This window comes from Typopeltis vanoorti, chromosome 26 (genome assembly GCF_054136105.1).
Source record: "Typopeltis vanoorti isolate ZY-2024b chromosome 26, IOZ_Tvanoo_1.0, whole genome shotgun sequence".
In the NCBI taxonomy this organism is placed as follows: domain Eukaryota; kingdom Metazoa; phylum Arthropoda; class Arachnida; order Uropygi; family Thelyphonidae; genus Typopeltis; species Typopeltis vanoorti.
Genome location: NC_143574.1, coordinates 26,809,339 through 26,830,368, shown reverse-complemented (window position 1 = coordinate 26,830,368; position 21,030 = coordinate 26,809,339). Strand labels below are relative to the sequence as shown.

The 21,030-nt window shown below is 33.5% G+C and overlaps 1 protein-coding gene across 4 annotated transcripts in view; it reads left to right on the top strand.

Annotated features, from left to right (window-relative positions):
* LOC150092429 (uncharacterized) overlaps nt 1-21,030 on the top strand; it is a 366,960-nt gene that overhangs the window by 164,104 nt on the left and 181,826 nt on the right. For 3 of the 4 annotated variants that reach the window (XM_090415093.1, XM_090415094.1, XM_090415092.1), the window contains exon 11: nt 13,799-14,002. The exons of the other annotated variant lie outside the window; for it this stretch is intronic. In XM_090415093.1, coding sequence (XP_090271219.1) covers nt 13,799-14,002 — 204 coding nt within the window. The remainder of the gene's footprint in view (nt 1-13,798; nt 14,003-21,030) is intronic. 4 annotated transcript variants of the gene reach the window in all.

Here is a 21,030-nt window from a genome sequence, read left to right as displayed (position 1 = left end):
AAATTTTTTTTATTTAGTTAGCGACGTCCACACGATAACGCATGATCGGCCGTTTGGTGAGAACTCGCATCATGCGATATCGCTTGATTGGCAATGAGCATGTTAAAAAGATAATCACCCAAAACTATGCACTTACCGTGAGCTTGCTTGTGATGAATTTACGTTTCAGACTTATAGTATTGAATTAAAGTTTTTTTGCCCATTTCTGGATATTGGCCTCCTTAATTTTCCAGTTATTTCTCGTCAGCCAATGTCCACCATCTCGTAACAAACTTATGTACATCATCTCTAATCCTGTTCTGTGATGATCTTTGCTCTTCTTGGTATCCACTTGCTGCTTAATTTTGTCCATCTTTCATCTGTCAGATTTGTTACTATGGCCAGCTTATTCACTACTCCACCTAACAAAAGGAAAAACAACAGCAGCAGCAATTGAATTAGAAAGGTGATTGGAGTAGAGGATTCTTCTCTCCTGGGCTCTTTTTGCCATATGTGAAATTAGCTTTCTGTTTAGTCGCTCACTTCCATAAGGAATACTGTAATATAATGCACATATTAAAGAGCTTTCTTTTTAAGCAGAGATGCAAATCTTCTAACACTCTTTGTATAGTCAAAGTGCTTTGTTTTCTCATGTGGTTATTTTATTTCTTTAGTAAAACTAATTGACTGTTCTGCAATTTTTAAATTGCAATCTTTGCTGATTTCAATTCGATTTGATCTGAATTTGTCATCATTGTTGTTTTAATTGTGTTAATCCTTAAACCATTTTTTCCTGCTTTCTCTATCAAGATCATGTAGCATTTCCAAAGCTGCTTTTTTTTTTTTTTTTTTTTGCCTAACAGAACAATTTAATCTACAAATACATGATTAAGCCCCCCCCCCCCCCATTGATGTTAATTCCATAATTTTTCCATGTCCTTAATTTTCAAAACTAAGATTTGTTCACATTTGATAATAAAAAAAATAGCTCTTTGAGTGAATCCCACATCAGTGGAGAGGAGCACACAGAAGAACTTATCCAATTATTATGCATGGAAACTTTAAAAATGTTAGTTAGTAATAGGAAAATTGAAAAACAAGTTGTGCTTAATAGGGACTACCAAGACAATGCTCTCCAACCATGCATATGTCAGCTGCATACCATCTGCATTCAGTGATTATTCTTTCTTTTACTTGCAGCATAGTGATAGAATTCTTTTGGGTTTCTTTAATTCACAGAGCCAATTTCTTTTCATATCCAGAGTTAGCTTTCTATACAACTTTTGTGACTCTTCTGGTATGCTGCTTATAATTTTCATAACCAACATCATCCATATGCACATGGTATTCCTTACATATTTTTTATGCAAGAGATTTTTTACAAATCTCTTGCTTAAGATAGATTACTCATCTGTTTCACTGCTACCCTATTTATTCTTTGAACTTTGATATTGCATCTTTTTTTTTTTTTTTTTAACACTTCTCTTGCGCTGTTGATATCCTTCCCATCCAACAACTGATTATGATAAACTCAATTGGTCATAATTTCCTCCTTTGTAGTTCACCATGGAACTTTAATAAACTTGGCCACTTCTTAGGTGAGTACTATGTGATTATCATCACCAACTGGAGTCAGAATAGTTACATTTGAACTAAAATATCCTCTCACTATAATCAGATCTAATCCATTTTAATCTAGAATTCCTTCTGTCACATGCTGTTTAAGCATATTGTCTCACAAACAGCTCAATAAATTCAGAGAAGTTTCATTCTTCTCATGTGATTTCAATGCTATATAAGCAGTGTTTGAAAATTAATGTCCCCCATTTGATTACTCGTTTTTCAACCATTTTTATTTAGTAACACATTTCTTCACTATCACCTGATCTTGGTCTGTACTAACATTCCCCACTATGTGATCTTGTCAGACTACACCTCACACATAGATGGTTTCAAATTCACTGCTGCATGAAAAATTTTTTACTGGTATTGCACTCAAGGGTCTCAATGCTAACTGGATTCCAATCATCTTATATCTTTAGCAGCACCCACACTCTCCCCCATCCTGTTTAGCCTTCTGAAAAATACTGTATACCCTTTATCAGTTAATGTCTCCTTTGATTCCCTTGTCTCACTAATGTCTACAACTGATATCTCAGCATATTGACCAAGACAACAAACTGTCTTTGTTTTTTATACTCTTAGTATCATTCATGTGCAGACAATATCTTACCTGCATGCTTTTTTGTATACTCTTCTCTGTAGTCTGCATGACACAGTTGGATGTCTTGCAGATCTCTGTTCTTTTTTAGTGCTTTACTTATGTAGACATCCTTACATGTGCTTAATAAATCTGAACTGCTGGACAAATGCAAAATCAAATTATTCCTTCCTCATAATTTTCACAATGATGTGCATTCTCATCATTGTGAAATTTTGCCACTCTAACACACAGATTCTATTTCTCCCATTCCATTCTTACTGTTCCTCTCATTGTAATTTATTTCCCCTGACTGTTAGATCCCATACCATTTAGTAATTTCTTACAACTCCTGATACCAAATGCATTTAAGTTCATGCCATCCCTCTTATGTAAATTCACTCTTCCTTCAGGCTCAATCCACATCCGAAAACTCGCATCTATTCCTTCTACACAGTCTATTTGTCGAATTGTTTGCCATCATAGCCCTTCTTCTTAATTCCTTTATATAAAAGCTGGGTAATATACGATTTTCACTTTCTCACTTGTGAACAATTTGTTATAACTATTTGCAGATCAAGAAAATGTTTCTTTGACTAAACATTTTCCTGATAACTACACTCAAGCATGATAGCAGTACATGAATAGTTTACCTTATTGCTAACTTTTCTTCCACATTTTCTCTCCAAATTAATCTTGTCATGACTCCAGTATTGTCTTGTTTACTAAAATTATGCTTAGATATCTGAAAGGTTTTACTTTTTCCAGATTTATGATCTAGTTGATTTCAGCATTCTTGCTTATTTTCAGTCTTTTAAGTTTACCCTCCATACCATGCCAGTTTCTTCATAAGGTGATTCGTATAGACGACAATGATTAACAGTTGGTGTAACGTGCTTCCTTGTTCATACCTGATTTCATGTCCTCTGTACATCTACTTCTAAGTGCCTGTTTGCATTCACTCAAATATGGACTACCTATTGCTTGATATAATATTAGTCCTGTTATTTCATGTAATTATTGGGTTTGAGCAGCTTTTCTTATGGTACTGTGCATATCTTTTTGAGATCTGCAAACTTGAATTGAGATCCTTGTTATATTCTCATCACTGCTCACTAACTTAAGTGAGTCTAATTCTGGCAATTTCCATTTCCTGAGCTTGAACATATTTTTTTACCAAGTCTTCCTTTCACAATTTTTTCTCAACCTCTTCTCAGGTATGTTTGTATATATCATAACTTGAAACACTTGGTGTGGAAATTACACTCACATTTAGTTTTTATACCACCCCCCCCACCTTGTTTTATAGATCCATACTATGAGTCCTCTCTTCCCTTCATATAGAATTGAGCCTTCTGACTAGCAGTGCAATTGCTGTAACACTTTTATACCTCCATATTTGAACATATCTGGTCTAATGTCACATACTCCTAATACTTTGCCACATTTTAGGTATTTGACTTTATTCCTTATGAATATTTTTACCAGGATTCTGTTACTTTGTTTCATTTAGTAAGTAGTCTTGAAAGTATTAACGTTATGCATCTAGAATATTTTCAGTTTTCATACTGCTTATCTGTGATTCCTTTTATAGTGTGCTTTGCTTTAGCTTTATCCTCTGTGTAAGCTTTTTCAGTAGCCTCCAGAAAAGTTTGCCACCTTCTTAATGTTTTATCTTCTATATATATTTTTATCAGTCTTCCTGTGACTTTCTTTGCTTTCATTTTTCTTTATATTGTCTCAAAACACATGTTTGCTAACTATTTAGAAGAACTTCTAGCATGTATTTTCTTTGATTACATGCTTAAATTTTCAGTCCATTTGTCACCATGGGGTTCTCATTTTTTCATCCTCGTGCATCCTTTTCAATTCTGCCACATGACTGCTTGAATGAATGTTCTCTTCAAAGTCTTTTCATAGATTGATTCTGGTTTATATACTCTTTCATTTTTTTTTTTCTTAAATAATATTTACATATTTAATTTTATAGTTAACTTCTGCAAGCAGCTTGATTGTTTTTAACTTTCTCATACAGTTTTCAGTATGATATTCACTTTTATTCTTATTCAAAACTAAGTGTGGTCACTCCCTGTTTCAAATGTACTATATGCCTTGCTGCTCTGAAATGGCATGATATTTTTATCAACAATAACATAAGAGATGAGACTTATTTCTCCTCTTCTCTCCATGTAAATTTGTGCACCTCTTTATGTTAATCACAAAACATTGTTAGCAAATATAGTGATCAGGTTTTTTTTTTTTAGATGATTTGGAATGCAATCTTCGTATGCAGGTCATTCATTTAGCCTATAAGTCAACTCATGGCATGTGTTTTTAGTCTGAACTTTAGTTAGGATCTCTAATTATGTTTTAATTCATCTGATAAAATATGTCACTGAGTAATTTTAAAACTATGGAGTCAAGAAATAATTCTTATCTGCCATACTAGATGTTTGAGCCATGGCTGTTCCATCTAGCTGAAAAACATTAGCCATCTCTCAAGCTTTGTTATAGTATAATTTTGTAAGAAGAAAAAAATTAAATAAATGGAATTAGCACTCCTATCTTTGTAAATGCTGCATATTCATTTGTCAACCTTTTCAAAGGTCAGGATATTCATTTGATAAATTAATCTCAGTTTGTCGGTGAATTTTGGGAAATTCTAAATGTCCTTGTTGGTTAGTTTCATATACATCTTGAATGATCTGTAATCAGCTCTTATTTAATCTTCTTGAAGAGTTTGTTAGGGAATGACCAACTCCAGTTTCACCTGCATAAAGAGATTTATTGAAATCTGACTTGCAAATGCATTCCACATTCCAGAAACTTTCTGGTCCATTCAAAAGGTGTCTGTGCTTCTCAACATTTCCAGTTTCTTGAAATCACTAGACACAGTTATGATTGGTCTAAATTTGCATCAATTCTTGTGTATGACTCGTCCTGTTATGTAACCTCAGGTAGTGCACAGGCTACTATTACAATTATAGTTGGCATACACTTACTGTAATTTTGGTATTAATGCAATTTTAGTTTTGGAACATGATAAAAGAAATCATGGGTAAGTTCACTTCACTGAATTTTTGGATTTCTCCTTCTCCCCTCAGCTGAATCATGAAATTTTGTGTTTTCTGTTAGTAATAAGTAGTTATTTGGAGTAAAGCACTGAAGCTTCCATATAGTACACCATAATCTATTACTCCATATGCTGGCATATAAGGTATTTGTCACATTGGTTGGCTGAATGGTTTGTCTATCTGTTGTTCAGGCTATGGATTTAACTTTTTGGGCATGCATATTGGTTTAGGTCAGAGATAAATTTCATTTTCCATTGTGAAGGTGAATGGATAAAAGCTTTATTGGTTCTTCACATTTCTTTGAAGCTGTTCAGATGTCTCCTTCCAGTTAACTTTGACCTTGAAGGGCATGAGTTATTGACTCGAATGTTTTGTGTTTAACTGTTGCAATTTGATTCCTACTGATTAGACTGGAATTGAATATGTAGGCTTGCACACAAAACTTATATTAGCAACTCACAGAAAATGAAATTCTTGAATGAGAGAGAGAGAGAAGTGGACTTAATCTATTTCACAAGTTGCAGAAGCATCAACCACGCATAAGGTGTCCTCGTGAATTTGTTATATTAGAAGATTTAACATCGGATACAAACATACTTTTTTGTCAGTATCTGATTACTGTTAACTAATTCTTATTTCTATGTGAATTATGACTGTTAACCATGTTTCCTGATATTTTTTTCATTATCTTCAATATAAATAAGAGTAAGGAAAGCATATAATGACTTTGTTAAATCTGTAAAGATTTCAAGGAAGTATTTACGCTTACAGTAAAATGCCTTCTGTCTATTTTAATAAATGAATCTACTAAGAATAATCATATTGACTTAGTGGATAATATCATCATCAAATTCCTACCTTATACCCTCAAGGGGTGTACAGGATATGATAGTACTACATGAAAAATTTACATCATTACTAACTTCCTATCTACAATTTTCCTCCAAATCAGTCTGTTACTTGTCAAGACTCCAACATTATCAGATCTTATATTTCTATCGTCTAAGGCACTTTGTACCATATCAATCCACCTATATCTTGGTCTTCCTCTGGGTCGGTTTCCTGGCAACTTTGCAGAAAACACTTGTTTTGCTAATCTTTCCTCACCCATTCTGTTTAAGTGACCATACCACCTGAGATTAGCTCCTGGATGCTGAGAATGTCAAGTTCTTACCTAATATCCTTGTTTTTAATATGATATTGTCATTGATCCCATCTGTTCACGCCTCTAATCTGTCTCAGGACTCTCATATCTGCGGTCTCTAGTCTTTGGTCAAGTGTTTTACTTCTGACCCAGCCCTCTGATCCATAAGTTAAAACTGGTTTGAACACTGTCTTGTATACAGTTAATTTAGTGTTCCGACTAATTTCTGTCTTATTCCATATGAATTTATTCAATTGACTTCCTACCATACCAGCTTTGTTGATTCTGTTGTCTATTTCCATATTTAATTTACCATCTTCACTAAAAATCGTGCCTAAGTAGCTGAAATGTTTTACTTGTTCCACAGGTTCTTCAACACAGTTGATATTTTCAATTATTCTACCAATTTTCATTGTCTTTGTCTTTTTTAATGCTGACCTTCATACCATATCTATTACAACAGTTATTCAATTTAGTCAGAGAATCTTGCAGACTTGTAGCGGATTTATTTAGAAGTATAAGATCATCTGCATAAAGCAAAGAGCTGACATTAACATCTCCAATTCTCATATCATGTTTAATACAACTTTCCTTCATAATGTACATCCTTGTCTTATACCAGATTTAACATTAAACCATCTTCCTGTACTTCAATTCTCACTGCTGACTTACAACTCAAAGACTAAGTATTGCTTGATATAATACCCCATTGACACCATATAACTGTAGCGTATTGAATAGCTTCTCTCCTGGCACCTTGTCATATGCCTTTTCCAAATCAACAAAACTTAAATACAGATCTTTGTTATATTCCCATGATTTCTCCACTATTTGCCATAAAGTGAAGATCTGATCATGACAGCCTCTATTTGACCTGAATCCAGCTTGTTCTTCACCAAGCTTTTCTTCCACAACTCTTCTCAACCGTTTTTCAAGTATACTTGCATATATCTTACCAGGAACACTCAGTAGGGATATACCTCTGTAATTCTCACATTGTTTTATTTCCCTTTTTATATATGGGTACTGTGAGAGCTCTACTCCAATCATCGGGAATTCGTCCCTCTGTCCAGGCATTCTGAACCATGCAGTGCAGCCACTGTAAGACTTTTATACCACCATACTTCAGCATTTCTAGTCAAATATCATCTACTCCTGCTGCCTTTCCACATTTTAAGCCTTTGATGGCTTTTTCTACTTCAAGTATGGATATTTATTCTTGACTGCATGCCTGGTCAGTGTTTTTTATCACTGTGCTGCCATCACTGCTTGTTTCATTTAGCAAATTTTCAAAGTAATTACTCCATACTTCAAGGATATCTTTTTCTACCGTTTTCATGTCACCTTTAGTGTACAGTTCACATCTGAGAGCTGCTCAACTTTTATTCGCTTTAAAACTTTCTTACATGTTATTCTTTCAATATGAAATTCAATTTTATCCTGCTCAAGACTAAATAGTGATCACTATCAACAATAACATAGTCAATGAGACTTTTCTTATTCCTTGCTTCTTCTCTCCATGTGAATTTGTGCACATTTTTATGTTGGAACATGGTGTTAGTAATAACCAGTCCATGTCCTGAGCAGAAATCCAATAGTATTTGCCATTATTATTAGCTTTGCTCTTTTCTCCAAATTTTCCCAAAACATTTTTGTATTGTTTTTCACTATTAAATTTTGCTTTTTTTTTTTTCTTTTTTTTTTTACAATAGAAATAGAAGGGGATTTGTTAGCCATTGCAAGTATGACAAATCAACTAAAAAGTATTGTAGCAGTATGCACAAATAAAAATGACATAAAAATCATTTTAACAATTTAAAAACTGAAGCATTGCTTATTAGAATCCTGATCTGTATGCTTAAAGCACTATCAGTTGATCTCCCATTTGCAGGTTTTCACAGGGGGGGGTAGAGAGGTTTGTGTAAAATAACTTTGGGTTGCACCTATAGAAAAACATTTTTTCTAAATCAAAAGACTCCAGTGTCCTTGACAAAAAATTTTTCATTTATTTCATTTCATTTTATTCATTGAAATGATTAATCCATAATTTTTTGAGACCCAACAATGAAAGGTTGTAAACCTGTAGTACATTAATACTGTGAATGGCCTTTTTAAAGATTGAATATTTATTTATTTTTTTTTTTATTAATTTTATGTAATTTTTAAAATTTTTATTTTCACATAATTAAGAAACCTTTCTCTAGACCAAATACTGAACTTTTGCAAGCCACTTGAAGCCTCCGATACGTGGGGTGCTGTCTTCCACCAAGCAATGTTATGCATCTCCTACCTATAGACAATTGCAAACATCCATGGCATCAAGAGATTTGAACCTGTATCTGTTGATTGGATTGCAATTACACTAACCAGACAAGCAGCCTGAAGTATATGAACGCTATACAAAAAATTGAATGAAATTGCCACATTCTTCTTTGCATATGTATTTCCCTTTGTTGATTATTCCTCCAATTATGATCAACTTTGTGAGCATTGAACAGTGTTGTATTGGATGAACTGTTGCATGTGACACCAAGATTATATGCATAAATCTACCGTTGTCACAAATTTTAATTTTATAACCTTTGCACAAAACATATATTAAGCTCAATCATTCATCTGTAGAGGCTGAAAATTTAAATACTCGAATTTTCGAAGTCTATCTTTTATAACAGTGGCCAGGAACAAATCAAAAATAGGTTGTTTTTTTTTACTGGGTATGCCAGTGAGTTCAAAATCCATTGTGACTTAATATTGTAATAAGGACAAGTAGTAGATTTGACATTTTGAAAATGTGATGCAGTTTTTTTTTTTTTTTTTTTTTTGAGATAATTTATCTGGAGTACCAGTTTCATGCATTAGTATATTTGTTAATTCTAAATGTCCTTTTGCATTTTTATACTACATAAAATTTAGACACCTATTGAGTTATCTGTTCTATTCTTACCAGTTGCGAAGTAAGACACATATTGATATCAAGCTTCTCCTGATTGTTATCCATTTTAATGATTCTGGTTTAACCCACAATATAACTATGAAAATAAAATAATTTATTTGAGTAAGCTAATAAGGTACATCAAAATCTAAGAAAAAGTCATATGGTAATTCAATAACTAATTTGTGTTTGGCAGAGGAGTCACTATATCAAGCTTCCTGGCAGCTAAAATAATGAATGCAACAAAGTAAAACAGAAAGGAAAAGTAAAATAGATGGTAGTGCTAGTCAGAATTAAGTATATTTAGTATGATATAGTATGAGAAGGGGGAGGTATAAAACACTTGTTGGAAGAAGCGAGAAAGTGAACATGGTTAGGCTATTACGAAAGATACGATAGTAATAAGTAAGGAGGAGTGCAATGATAACATGATTCAATGCACAGTCTTTGTAGAAAAAACGTTTTTGAATTTATTGAGTAAATTTAATGGTAGAAAAGATTTGTATAAGGGATGGCCTGCAGTTGAATTGATTTGGCATTAGGTGCTTTGAGAAATTAGTTATTGGAATGAGATGCAGAGTCAGGGAAACTAATTATTTTGGGAGGATTGTTGCGGATGTGTAGATAAGTTCATCTAGGATGAGAAGTAATAGTGAATGTCAATGAACACATTTATGAATCTGCTTAATTGGATGGATTACATTTTTGGGTCAGGCATTTTGAGTGTGTGTAAGGAGGAAAAAGAAAAAGTTGCCCAACTGGTTCAAGCCACTTGTAGATTGAGTGTAAGAAAAAATGAGGTAACTTGATATGTCTACAGAAATGCCAGGAGTGTTAGAAACAATGGTTGGTTTGTTGCTCTGATAAATATATTGTGGCTTAAAATTGTTGGTGTTAGCAAAACCTGGCTCTCAACCAGATTTTGTAATCAAAATTGAGTGCAAAGCATATAATATTTTTAGTAATGACACAAAAGATGGGAGAAGAGTAGAGTATGCCTAATAATATCAGATGACTCGAGAGTCCACTTAGGAGAGAAACACATGAAAGCAGTAATGGTAGTTTCTCACATAGCCCTGAGTTTGAGTCCATCTGGTGTGAAGTAGAGGCTAACAGTCGGTGAAATAATCGGGTGTCTCCTAGCAGTTCAGCTGCTGGAAATGTAGAAATGCATTGCCAGATTATCCAAATGAGTACCATACAAGAAATTATTATGGGTGACATAAATTATCCAAATATCGATTATCAGCGTGACAACTTTCTCAAGCAGCACATGAAAGAAGCAACTCGAGAACAAAGTTTTTAGAGTTGATCATATTTTCAGACATTGTTTCAGTTAAGAACGTGACTATTTTTCCACCAGATGGTGATGCTGTACTGACCTGAGAAGTGGCCAGCTATATGTATGTTCTGATTAGGACAGGTTATATGCTGAATGACAAATCTTGAAATTGTGACTCCATATGTCTCCATAGGAGAATACCATGTTTGGTTCCATAATATCAGTTGTTGAATGGGAAACTTTGAAAATATGCTTAAATGATGCACTATCTGAATGTGTTCCTGGAGCTCTCAGAACAAATAGAATGGGAGTGAAATGGATGTGAAAACCCATATAAATAAGCAATCACTAAGGTGAAAATTAAGTAAGAGGAATAAGAAATATATAGAACTCAGAACTGAAAAGTTAAGTGTCTTGCATGGAAAGCTATATTGGAGTATGAAAAGAAATTGGCTCTGCTGGCCAAAGGTAACACGCTGCAAGGAAAAGAAAGAATTAGAATGCCTGTGGAAGAATAGCCTTACTGAATGCAGATGGTACCATAGTATTAGAAGCAGATGAGGTAGTTCATATAATGAGTGCTCACTTCACCAAGATCTGTAATTCTGCTGTATGTAACATAGTGCACAGTGCTACAACTACATTTGATGAAGAAATGGAGGTCCATAAGAAGGAAGTTATAGAAGCTGTTGCATAACCTGCATAAGAATTCCACCTTTGACACAGATGGGATATCAATGCATTGTACTAAAGCAATATTTAGATGAACTGGTTAGCCCCTTGACATGTTTGTATAATTTGAGTCTTAACTCAGAAAAGATTCCACAGGAATGAACATATGAAGATCCCATTACATAAGGGTAGTGCAAAGAGTAATTCTAAAGATTTTAGAGACGTTGGTAACAACTCTCATACAAAAATGGGTGGACACACCAAACATACTTTGCAAGGAATAGCATGGGTTTACTAATGTTATGCCTTAGTAATTGCTTATATTTTTAATAATATGGCTGAGTGGGATACATTATACTGGTGAATTTGCTAAGGCGTTTCCAGTTCTAGCTTATACAACAGTTTTTCATGTGGTTGATAAGTGTATAAGTAGGTGGCTACAAAGTTCAAGGTGACCAGTGGTGTGCCTCAGGGATCAGTTCTTGTGAACCATTATTAATCTATACATTAATGATATTGGAAGTGGACTGACGTTTGCATTGTTTGATGAAAATGCAAAGATAGGGAGCACTCAGATATACGGTGTTGACAAGGCGATTTGAGTAGGCTATCAATTATTAAATATAAAGTTATGCACTTTGGCGTGATGCACTGTTCAACAGCATATTATATTGGTGGGATTATGATTGTAGTAATTGAGGCTAGAGATCTGAAAGTTATTGTGGATAGAAAATTGAACTTCGTCACAACAAAAAATTGCAAATATGACTTGGGTGATAATTCGATGTTGAAACTCATTTTGACATATAAGGATATGGAATCTATTTTTCCTATTTACAAGACCTTGATACGACTGCATGTGGACTATTGCATTTAAATTTTGTCCCCTTGATTCCAAAGGGATAAAGAAGCTGTGGAAAAGCTGCAAAGAAGAGTTACAAAGATGATAGTGGGATTATGGAATGTAGTTTGAGGATAGATTGAGAGTATATGGACAGCAGAAAGAGAAGCAATATGATTGAGGTTTATAAAATTTGGAGAGTTCATTATAGGATATTAGCTGATTAAAATTTTTCATTATATAGAAGGTGTCGGAGAAGATAAGGGGGCATCTGTGGAAGCTAAGTTTGTGTGCAATTAAGAAAGGGATATGAGCTAGATTTTTCTTTTATTGAGCAAGTAGAAGTTTTCTTTCCATCCAAAAAAAAATCTGTCAGTGAAATAAACTAAGAATTTTTTAACTGTCTTGTTTTTTAAATTCAATTTTTTCAAGGTCTTCACTTAACTTTTGCAAATATGTCATCCATTTGGCTAGACAGCATGTACTACATGAAGATGACGTTTGGACCCTGTGAGGTAAGGTAGTGATTTTCTAGAATAGATTTTCATTTCAGGCTCATGAACCAAACTTGCATCTCCAAAAGGTATGGCAGCTGGTGTGGGTATTGAATAGACCCCATCTACCCACGATGAGACCTTGTACTTTGAAGAATGAATTTTATTTAATTTGAAAATGTAGTAGAATGATATTTAACACTTTGTCTAACATTAAAGAAACTGGTTAAACCAATACTGCATGTCATGTCACATGATCTGTTCTGATCTGATTCCATATTCAGGAGAGTTCATATAGGATAAGACCATGATTTTTATTGAACAGAGTTGAAAATTGTGATGGTTCAAGGACATCTTGCAAATATAACTGTTAAATTCAATGTGTGTGTGTGTCATTCTAATTAGATGCCATTAATGTCATTCTGTGTATTAAAAAGCATTGTTTTCAAATTGAAAAAGTAACTGAAATATTCCATAGTAAATAGAGAATTGTTTGTATAGATTATTTTTAGTTTCATAGTTATATTGTGGTTATAGCAGAATTATTACAAAAGACAAACTATCTTGAAAATTAATTTTAAATTTACTATTATTAACAAACAAGATTAGTTGATTGTTAATGAGAGTAGTGTTTTAATATAAAAGAGTTGGTAGAATATTAATGCAAACTTATTTATCAGTTACAGCTATTAACCAACAAACAAAATAAGTGAATTGAAAATAGTTTTACAAGATAAAATATGCATAATTACTACCATGTTTTTTTTAAAAAAAAAAAAAAAAAAAAAAGACCCAGCAGATAAAATTTCAGGTATATTCATGAAAAAAAAAAAAAATCTGAAAACTTTTACCCTCCTGTTTTTTTGAATATGCTTAGACTACCCATTCCTTTTTAGATTTTTTTTTTCCAATGAGGAAGATCCTCAGTTACTTTAAATCAATTTTATATTATGCAAATATTTTAAGATTTAAAAATAAATTTTATAATTTTCCTCTAAAATTGTTTCATTACCTCACGTAATTTACACTCAGTAAGAGAGGTGAAAGATTTAGATTGCTTTTAGTAGATTGTAAAGAGCTTATGGCTGGGCTTACTAAATGCACTAGTGACATTTCGAGAAATTCAAAGGAAACTTGAAAGAGATTATGTAACTTAAAAAGTTACATGCCTGTGTTTTAGGAGGAACGCTGGAAAAATTGGGCTCAACAAGGAAGACCAGCTGCTCCTTTAGGAATGGATATTCAACGACCCTGGCAACCACCTCAGCAGCAGCGTGTCCCATTTGATTATAGAGGACCCCCTTCACAACCTCCTGGAGGTCCATTTGCTCCTCCTCATATGCGCCTTGGTCCTGTACCACCTCCACCACCACCACCACAGCAGGTATCTTGTAAATTTTTGTCCCAGGTAGTGTCTGTTAAGAGTTTTATCGAAAAGGCGAAGTCTAAATAATATATTTACAATATGAGTTGTTAATTGTGAACAGTAGGACTTAAAATACTGTCATTTGTGGTTTCAGATGTTAATTCAGAATTTGTTTTCGAATTTGTATTTGGGTTTCTACATATTTGTCCAGCACCAAATTCTTCATTTCTACCCACATTTTCTTGTTACAGCATTTTAGAATTCATTCTCCATTTACTATAGAATACTTTTATATGGCAATCTTCAAATTGAAAGTATAAGCAAATAATATGAAAAGATTGAAATATTCCACATGGCAATTTAGCAGATGATATAGCCTACACATAATTTAGTTGTCATTCCTATTATATTGGTATTGATTATATTTGCATTTCAAGATAAACCTAATATAAACATTACTGCTAGCCATTGATCATATCAAGTATCAAAACACTGTTTTTGCAATGTTATTTGATAAATATTTGCCATTATAATTGTGGTTATCGATACATCAGTACATTTATGAAGTATTGGTGAATGAAGGTAAAAAATAAATAAACAGTGCTCAAATTACAGATATTAGAACATGTTTACTTATAGTATAAACTGGGTTTCCTATACTACACAAATAAGACATGATTTAGAGATTGTACTGTTGTGAAGAAATGTCAGGATATGCATCATTTCGTGATGTGACCTTTGAAAGAAAATTGGCTGCCATTGATCATCAAATGAAATTGACCATTGAGTTGGATTCAAGCCAGACATGTTAGTTGCTTGCAGATATCCAAATTTATCAAATTCCTTCCTCACAATCTCACAGACAATTATAAATTTCAGAGACTGGTAATTTGCTTGTGACTGCCTTTTTTGTCATGGCACTGGTCCATTTTTGAGCAGATATTTGTGATTGGTTATCATCAGTGAACCTATGAAACAAATCAGTCTAATTCACCTGCAGAAGATTTTGCTATGTCTGGAATACAGCTGCTCTAGAGTTATCAATGTTGTGTGAAATGATCAGAGGGAGCGTACACTTCACACAACTGCTGCCAGATCTTGGTATCTAGTTCCAAAACTCCCTGCCTGGTTAACTGCAAATGCTTTCTCTTTAGGATAGTGTAATGTGTAAGTATTTTGCATAAAGCTCCACAGATTTGGCAGGGAAATTCTATCTCACCCTCCATATTCCAAAGCCTTTTCATCTCATTACCATCTTTTCTTATTGCTGGATTGTGTAGGCGATTATGAAATCAATATGCATTAAAAGCAATTGAATGATTTTTTTTTTTTTTTCCATGTGGAAATGAAGTTTTATAAGACTAGTATTTAACTTATGGAAAAAATGTTTTGCATTTGGACTCATCCAGATCAGTACTTCAGTTTTTAAAAAAAGTTTGTAAACATTTCAATTTATAATTAGATAAATATTGCATCCAAAAAAGCTTTTCCATTACGAGGGGGGTCTGAAAAGTTCTTGGCCTTGACCATACATGGCAACACTATTGGTAAGTTTTTTTTTTTTTTTTTTAAGTTTGTACATCTGTCATAAGCATCCCTGTGAAATTCCAAGTCATTCTGTCAAGTAGTTTGTTTTATACAGCTGTCTGAAGCAAAAGTGTTGTCTGTATCCTTTGAAATGGGTAAAATTGAGTATCGTATTATAAACCTTTTTTTGTAAAAGAAGGTTTAACACCAAAAGAAATTCATTTGAAGTTCATAAAAGTTTATGGGCACTCTTCTCCTTTGTTTTTGACAATTAAGAAATGGGCTGCCAAGTTTAAATGTGGCCGTATCAGCTTTGAAGATGATCCACGGGAAGGACGTTCAAAAAGTGTAACAACACCAGAAATCATTGATCAAGTGCACGATATGGTATCGGATGACCGCCGAGTCAAAGTGCATGAAATTACTTGAGACTTCTTGAGTATTTTCTGCAATTCAGCAGGTTCTTTTAGTAGTAGAAACTCCTTCCACTCTCTTCTGTTCTGAGCCTTCTCTTTCAAGGTTGTGTACCACCATTCAGCATGTTATTTTTCCTTCGATGGCATCTCTGATGATTCCATTCCTCTCAGAATATGTCCAATCCAGTTTCCCTTGCTTCTTTTTATCCTCCTTAGTAGACGTCTTTCTTTTTCTACTCTTTTTAAGACCTCTTCATTGGTTATTTTATCTCTCCATTTGAATTTTTCCATCCTTCACCAAATCCACATTTCAAAGCTTTCCAAAATCTTAATTTCTTCTTTCTTCAATGTCCAAGTTTCAGCTGCATAGAGGGCAACACTCCACACATAGACTTTTATTAGTCTTTCCTTTAGGTTTCTGTCCATTTTACTTAAATTCCATTTTCTATTAAAGGCATCTCTTTCCATCGCTATTCTTGCTTTATGTCACTTTTACATCTTGCATCACTACTAATCACACCTTATTAATAATTAAATGTCTTTACTTGATTCAATTTTTTTCCCATTTATTCTGATATCCGTATTTGCCTCTTTCCTTGCTATTTTCATTACCTTTGTTTTTCTTGTGTTAATTTTCATTCCATAATTGATACAGGATTCCATTAATCTGTTCAATGGATGTTGTAGTCCTGTTTCAGTATTCGATAGTAATGCCTTGTCATCAGCGTATCTTATTGCAAATATCTATCTACCTCCAATCTTTATTCCTTCTTCCCAATTCTCCAGTGCTTTTTTTAACATTGCTTCGGAATACATGCTAAACAAAATTGGTGACAGAGAACAGCCTTGTCTTACTCCTCGTCCAATGATACCTGGTTCTGTTGTACCATATGTCTCTCACCATGGCAGTTTGTCCCATATATAGTGAAATAATTAGCCTTCTGTCTTTCCAATCTATACCAATCTTTTCGATTACTTCCATCATCTTATCCCATTTTACAAAGTCAAAAGCTTTTTCAAAATCTATATAACAGATATTGACTTCTTTATTCACTTCTGGACATTCTGCTTGAGACTATAGGCATTTAAAAAGAACGTAGGATATATTTTGCATGAAGAATTGCAAATGAAAAAGCTTTGCACAAGATGGTTGCCATGCTTACAACAGATCAAAAACGCACTCACATGAAAATCTCTGAACAGTGCTTGGAGTGTTTTAACAAGAATAAAACTGATTTTGTGCATAGTTATTATTATGGATTAGACTTGGTTTCACTTATGCATCAGAATCCAAACAGCAGCAAAACAGTGGTCAGAAGCCTGTTGTTCAGCTCCAAAGAAAAAGTCTGTTCCATCAGCAGGAAAGGTCATAGCATTGATGTTTTGGGATGTTAAAGGCATTTTGTTTATTAATTATCTTGGAAATGGGACAATAATAACCAAGGAATATTATTCTGATCTTTTAACCAGACTATTCATTAGAAAAGACCCAGTTTGCAGAAGAAAACAAATCATCGTTCATCAGGACAATGCACCTGCCCACAAAGTGTTTTGGCAATGGGAAAATTAAGGGATCTGCACTATAAATTGTTGAAAATCCACCCTATTTCCCAGATTTGGCTCCCTCTGACTTCTATCTTTTCTCAAAACTAAAACTCTTCCTTGCTGGTCAGCATTTTTCTTCTAATCAAGAGGTGATTGCACCTATTGAGGAGTATTTTGCAGATCTTGCTGAAGCATCGCTGGAATAAATGTATTAGTCTTAAGGGAGATTATGTTGAAATATAAAAATAATTTTGAAATTGTGAATCTGTTTTTTTATTGTTAGGTTGAGAACTTTTCAGACCACCCTTGTAATTGCTGGATTTACAATTCGGTTTTTTTTTTTTTTTTTTGATACAGTTGTCAAAAAAATTCAGTCAGAATGGAGTTTTATTTGTCCAGTATCCTCTACTGAATATTATTTGTTAATTTAAATTGACCCTTTCCTAACAGAGTTTCACTCTGTTATTCCCTCTATTTCAGTGATTTTTTTCTTTTTTTGTGTTTTGCAATTCTTAACAGCCATTGTTTATGTAGATTGACATCATCTATTCAACCACTCAATAGTTGTAGGCTCCTCACAGCCTTTTTGAAATTTTGAACTGTTTGTTTTTATGTCATCTGGCTACTTTTATTCTTTGGAGCAAGCTTTCTCTCCCTCTTAGTATAGTTTACTCTTTTTTAAACTGCTTTTAGTTAGAAAGGCTTATGTGTTGGCAGTAGACGACAGTTTAATGGTATTAATTCACAACACAAAATATAAGAAAATTATTATTTAACTTATTTGCTAATGTGTCACTGGTATTATATTCCAGTGAATATGATACGACTGGAATATTAACAAATATTTTCAGCACCTTCGGAGCGCAAACCATTTGTCACAGTAGAAACCAAAACAATTTTGTATAACAATGGGACTAGTTTTTTTTAATTGTAATACAAGGAACTCAAGTCCTAATGGTGTTTTCTGTTGTTGGATGAAGAGAAAGAAAAAATAAGTAATAATTTATTTTTTTGAAAATGACTGTCCCCCAGATTTTTAGTAAATTGTTACAACCATAATTGTTTATTGGAGAATGTTGTAAAACTGCTGCTGATTCCAAAAGCAATCTCTCTCTCTCTCTCTCTCTCTGACTTATGACTTCTAGTTTTCTTCTAGCATGTTTTCTTCCATCAGATCCTGTGTGAAGGAGTATCCAAGCATTGTATGCTAGTTCATACTTGCCATCAAAATATTGGCAAATGTATTTTTTATGTTCTCCAAGACTGTCAACATTTCTACATATGATTTCATAGTAAGCCAGGTGACAAGTATAGAGCACTTTATACTCCTGGATGTGATAAAGGAGAGAGTAAGTCCTTAGGTGAACACATGAGAATTACCAATTTGACATGTGGTTTAAATGTGGTATAGAGCTATATTTATAGGCATTCCAGATATTTTTTTCTCAGGTTGCCTGAATATATGGGATGGTAACGGTTATTTAAATGCACTAAAAATGTGTGTAATGTGTCTGGACCATATCGCCAAATAGCAAACATATAATCAATATAGTGCAGATAAACACTGGTTTGAGTGGCCATATTCATAGCTAGGTTTTCTAAGTGTTCTATATAGAAATTGGCTAAAGGGGGAGAAAGGATAGAGCCCATGTATTTGCACAATTATCCACTTCAAAAATATAGTATCTTAGAAACACTAACTCAGAGCCATCTGTTCCAATTACAATGGTCTTACTACTCAACTCACTTGTCACACTTTTTTAGCGTATGGCTATAATCCCCAAATAATAGAAAAAATACGAAATGCTCCTGGATATCCTCTCCATTACCTAATACACAAGCCTACAACAAAAGTGTTAACATCTCATACATTCAAGATGCATCTGAAAAGATATCTAGTGTTTAATAAATATCTTCTCTGCACCACATTTAAACCATATGTCAAATTGGCAACATTCATCCGTTCACCTATGGACAAACTCTCCCTTTTATCGCATCCTGTATTAGTATTATGAAGTGCCCTGTACTTGTGACTTAGCTTACTATGGAAAGAAATGTTGACATCCACCTTGGAAATCATTTTTAAAAAAAATACATTCACCACTATAATTATGACAAGTTTAGGACTAGCAGACATGCCTTGGATACCCTTTCACACAGGATCAGATGGAAAAAAAAACAAGTGCTACACAGTCATAAGTCAGAAAGATTGCTTATGTAATCAGCAGCAGATCTAAAACATTCTCGAAACCTCAATAATTTTCTTATGATCTGCATTGTGAATTAATACTGTTAAATAAACTACCCTGCTCCTCCTGTGCATTGCATTTATGTGACAATATCATTCATCTGAAGATTTCTCACTTTTGGATAACTAAATATTGAATGTAAAAAATGGAATAAACAGTTCATTTCTTACTACTACAAAAATTTATCTAAAAATAAAGGATAAGCTGGTATTATTACAGACATTACAAGAAAATTCTCCTTTTTAGAATCCTTTTACCTGGTAAACAGCATCATCATGTGTGTTTTTACTAAAATCCCAGGCTTGATAGTTTTGAAACCCAACACATTGGCACTGAGCTGAGAAAAACTGAACTTTGATCTAGAAACCAAACACAATCTTTTTTTTTTTGAACCACTTTCTTCATTTATGCTTGGGAGTGGAACTTAACAGCAGTTAGTAGACCTACACAAAGATTTTTGGATTCCACAATGGGAATGTATAGCACAATTGGTGTAAAACAAATTTCTGTTTGGCTCAAATGCATGAAAAGGTATGGTTCTAATGCAAGCTGTCATGAAGCTTTAGATATGTTAGCTGAAGATCTGTGCTGCACTAAGAGAATATTTTGTGGATTTTTGCTAATTAATTTAACCATGTCATTCATAATAGCATATCTCTTAAAAACATGGAATTAGAAACATTTCTAACCCCTCCCCTTTTTTTCTTTATGAAAGAACAATCATATTAAAAACATTTTCTAATGCACATCACTAATCTAGCATGAAGAGAATGAAATGTATTCCTTTAGATACTGATACAGACTAGATCTTTAATGAGGAGATAAGAAATAAAAATAACTAATTTAATTGATAATAATCTGAAACTTCGACCATTTTCTATCAGCTTGAGAAGTCTGTAGCATTGCTATTCCTTTCATCCAAGTGATTCAGAGGAAATTGATTCATGCTCAGTAAAATTTACTGGACTCCTTTTTCCCTGTTCGTAATTATGTATTTTCAAGCATTCTCCTAAAGACAAAGATCTATTATCCCATGCAAGAATTTACTAGATATCTTTACTTATATTGGGGAGAGGGGTGCATTTCTTAGAACAAATGGGAAGGTCATTATTTGCATACAATTACATTAATATGTAAGCAAGACTGGACTTAAGACTCCAGGTAGGTGATGTAAGAAGACTCATTGGAAACAAACCCATGTCCACAAAAGTTTTTTTTTCTTTCTTTCTGAAAAACAAGTTCTATATAACTCTCAAACCATGTTTATACAGGAATTTATAAATTGGCTTTGTGGAATATCTCAGACTTT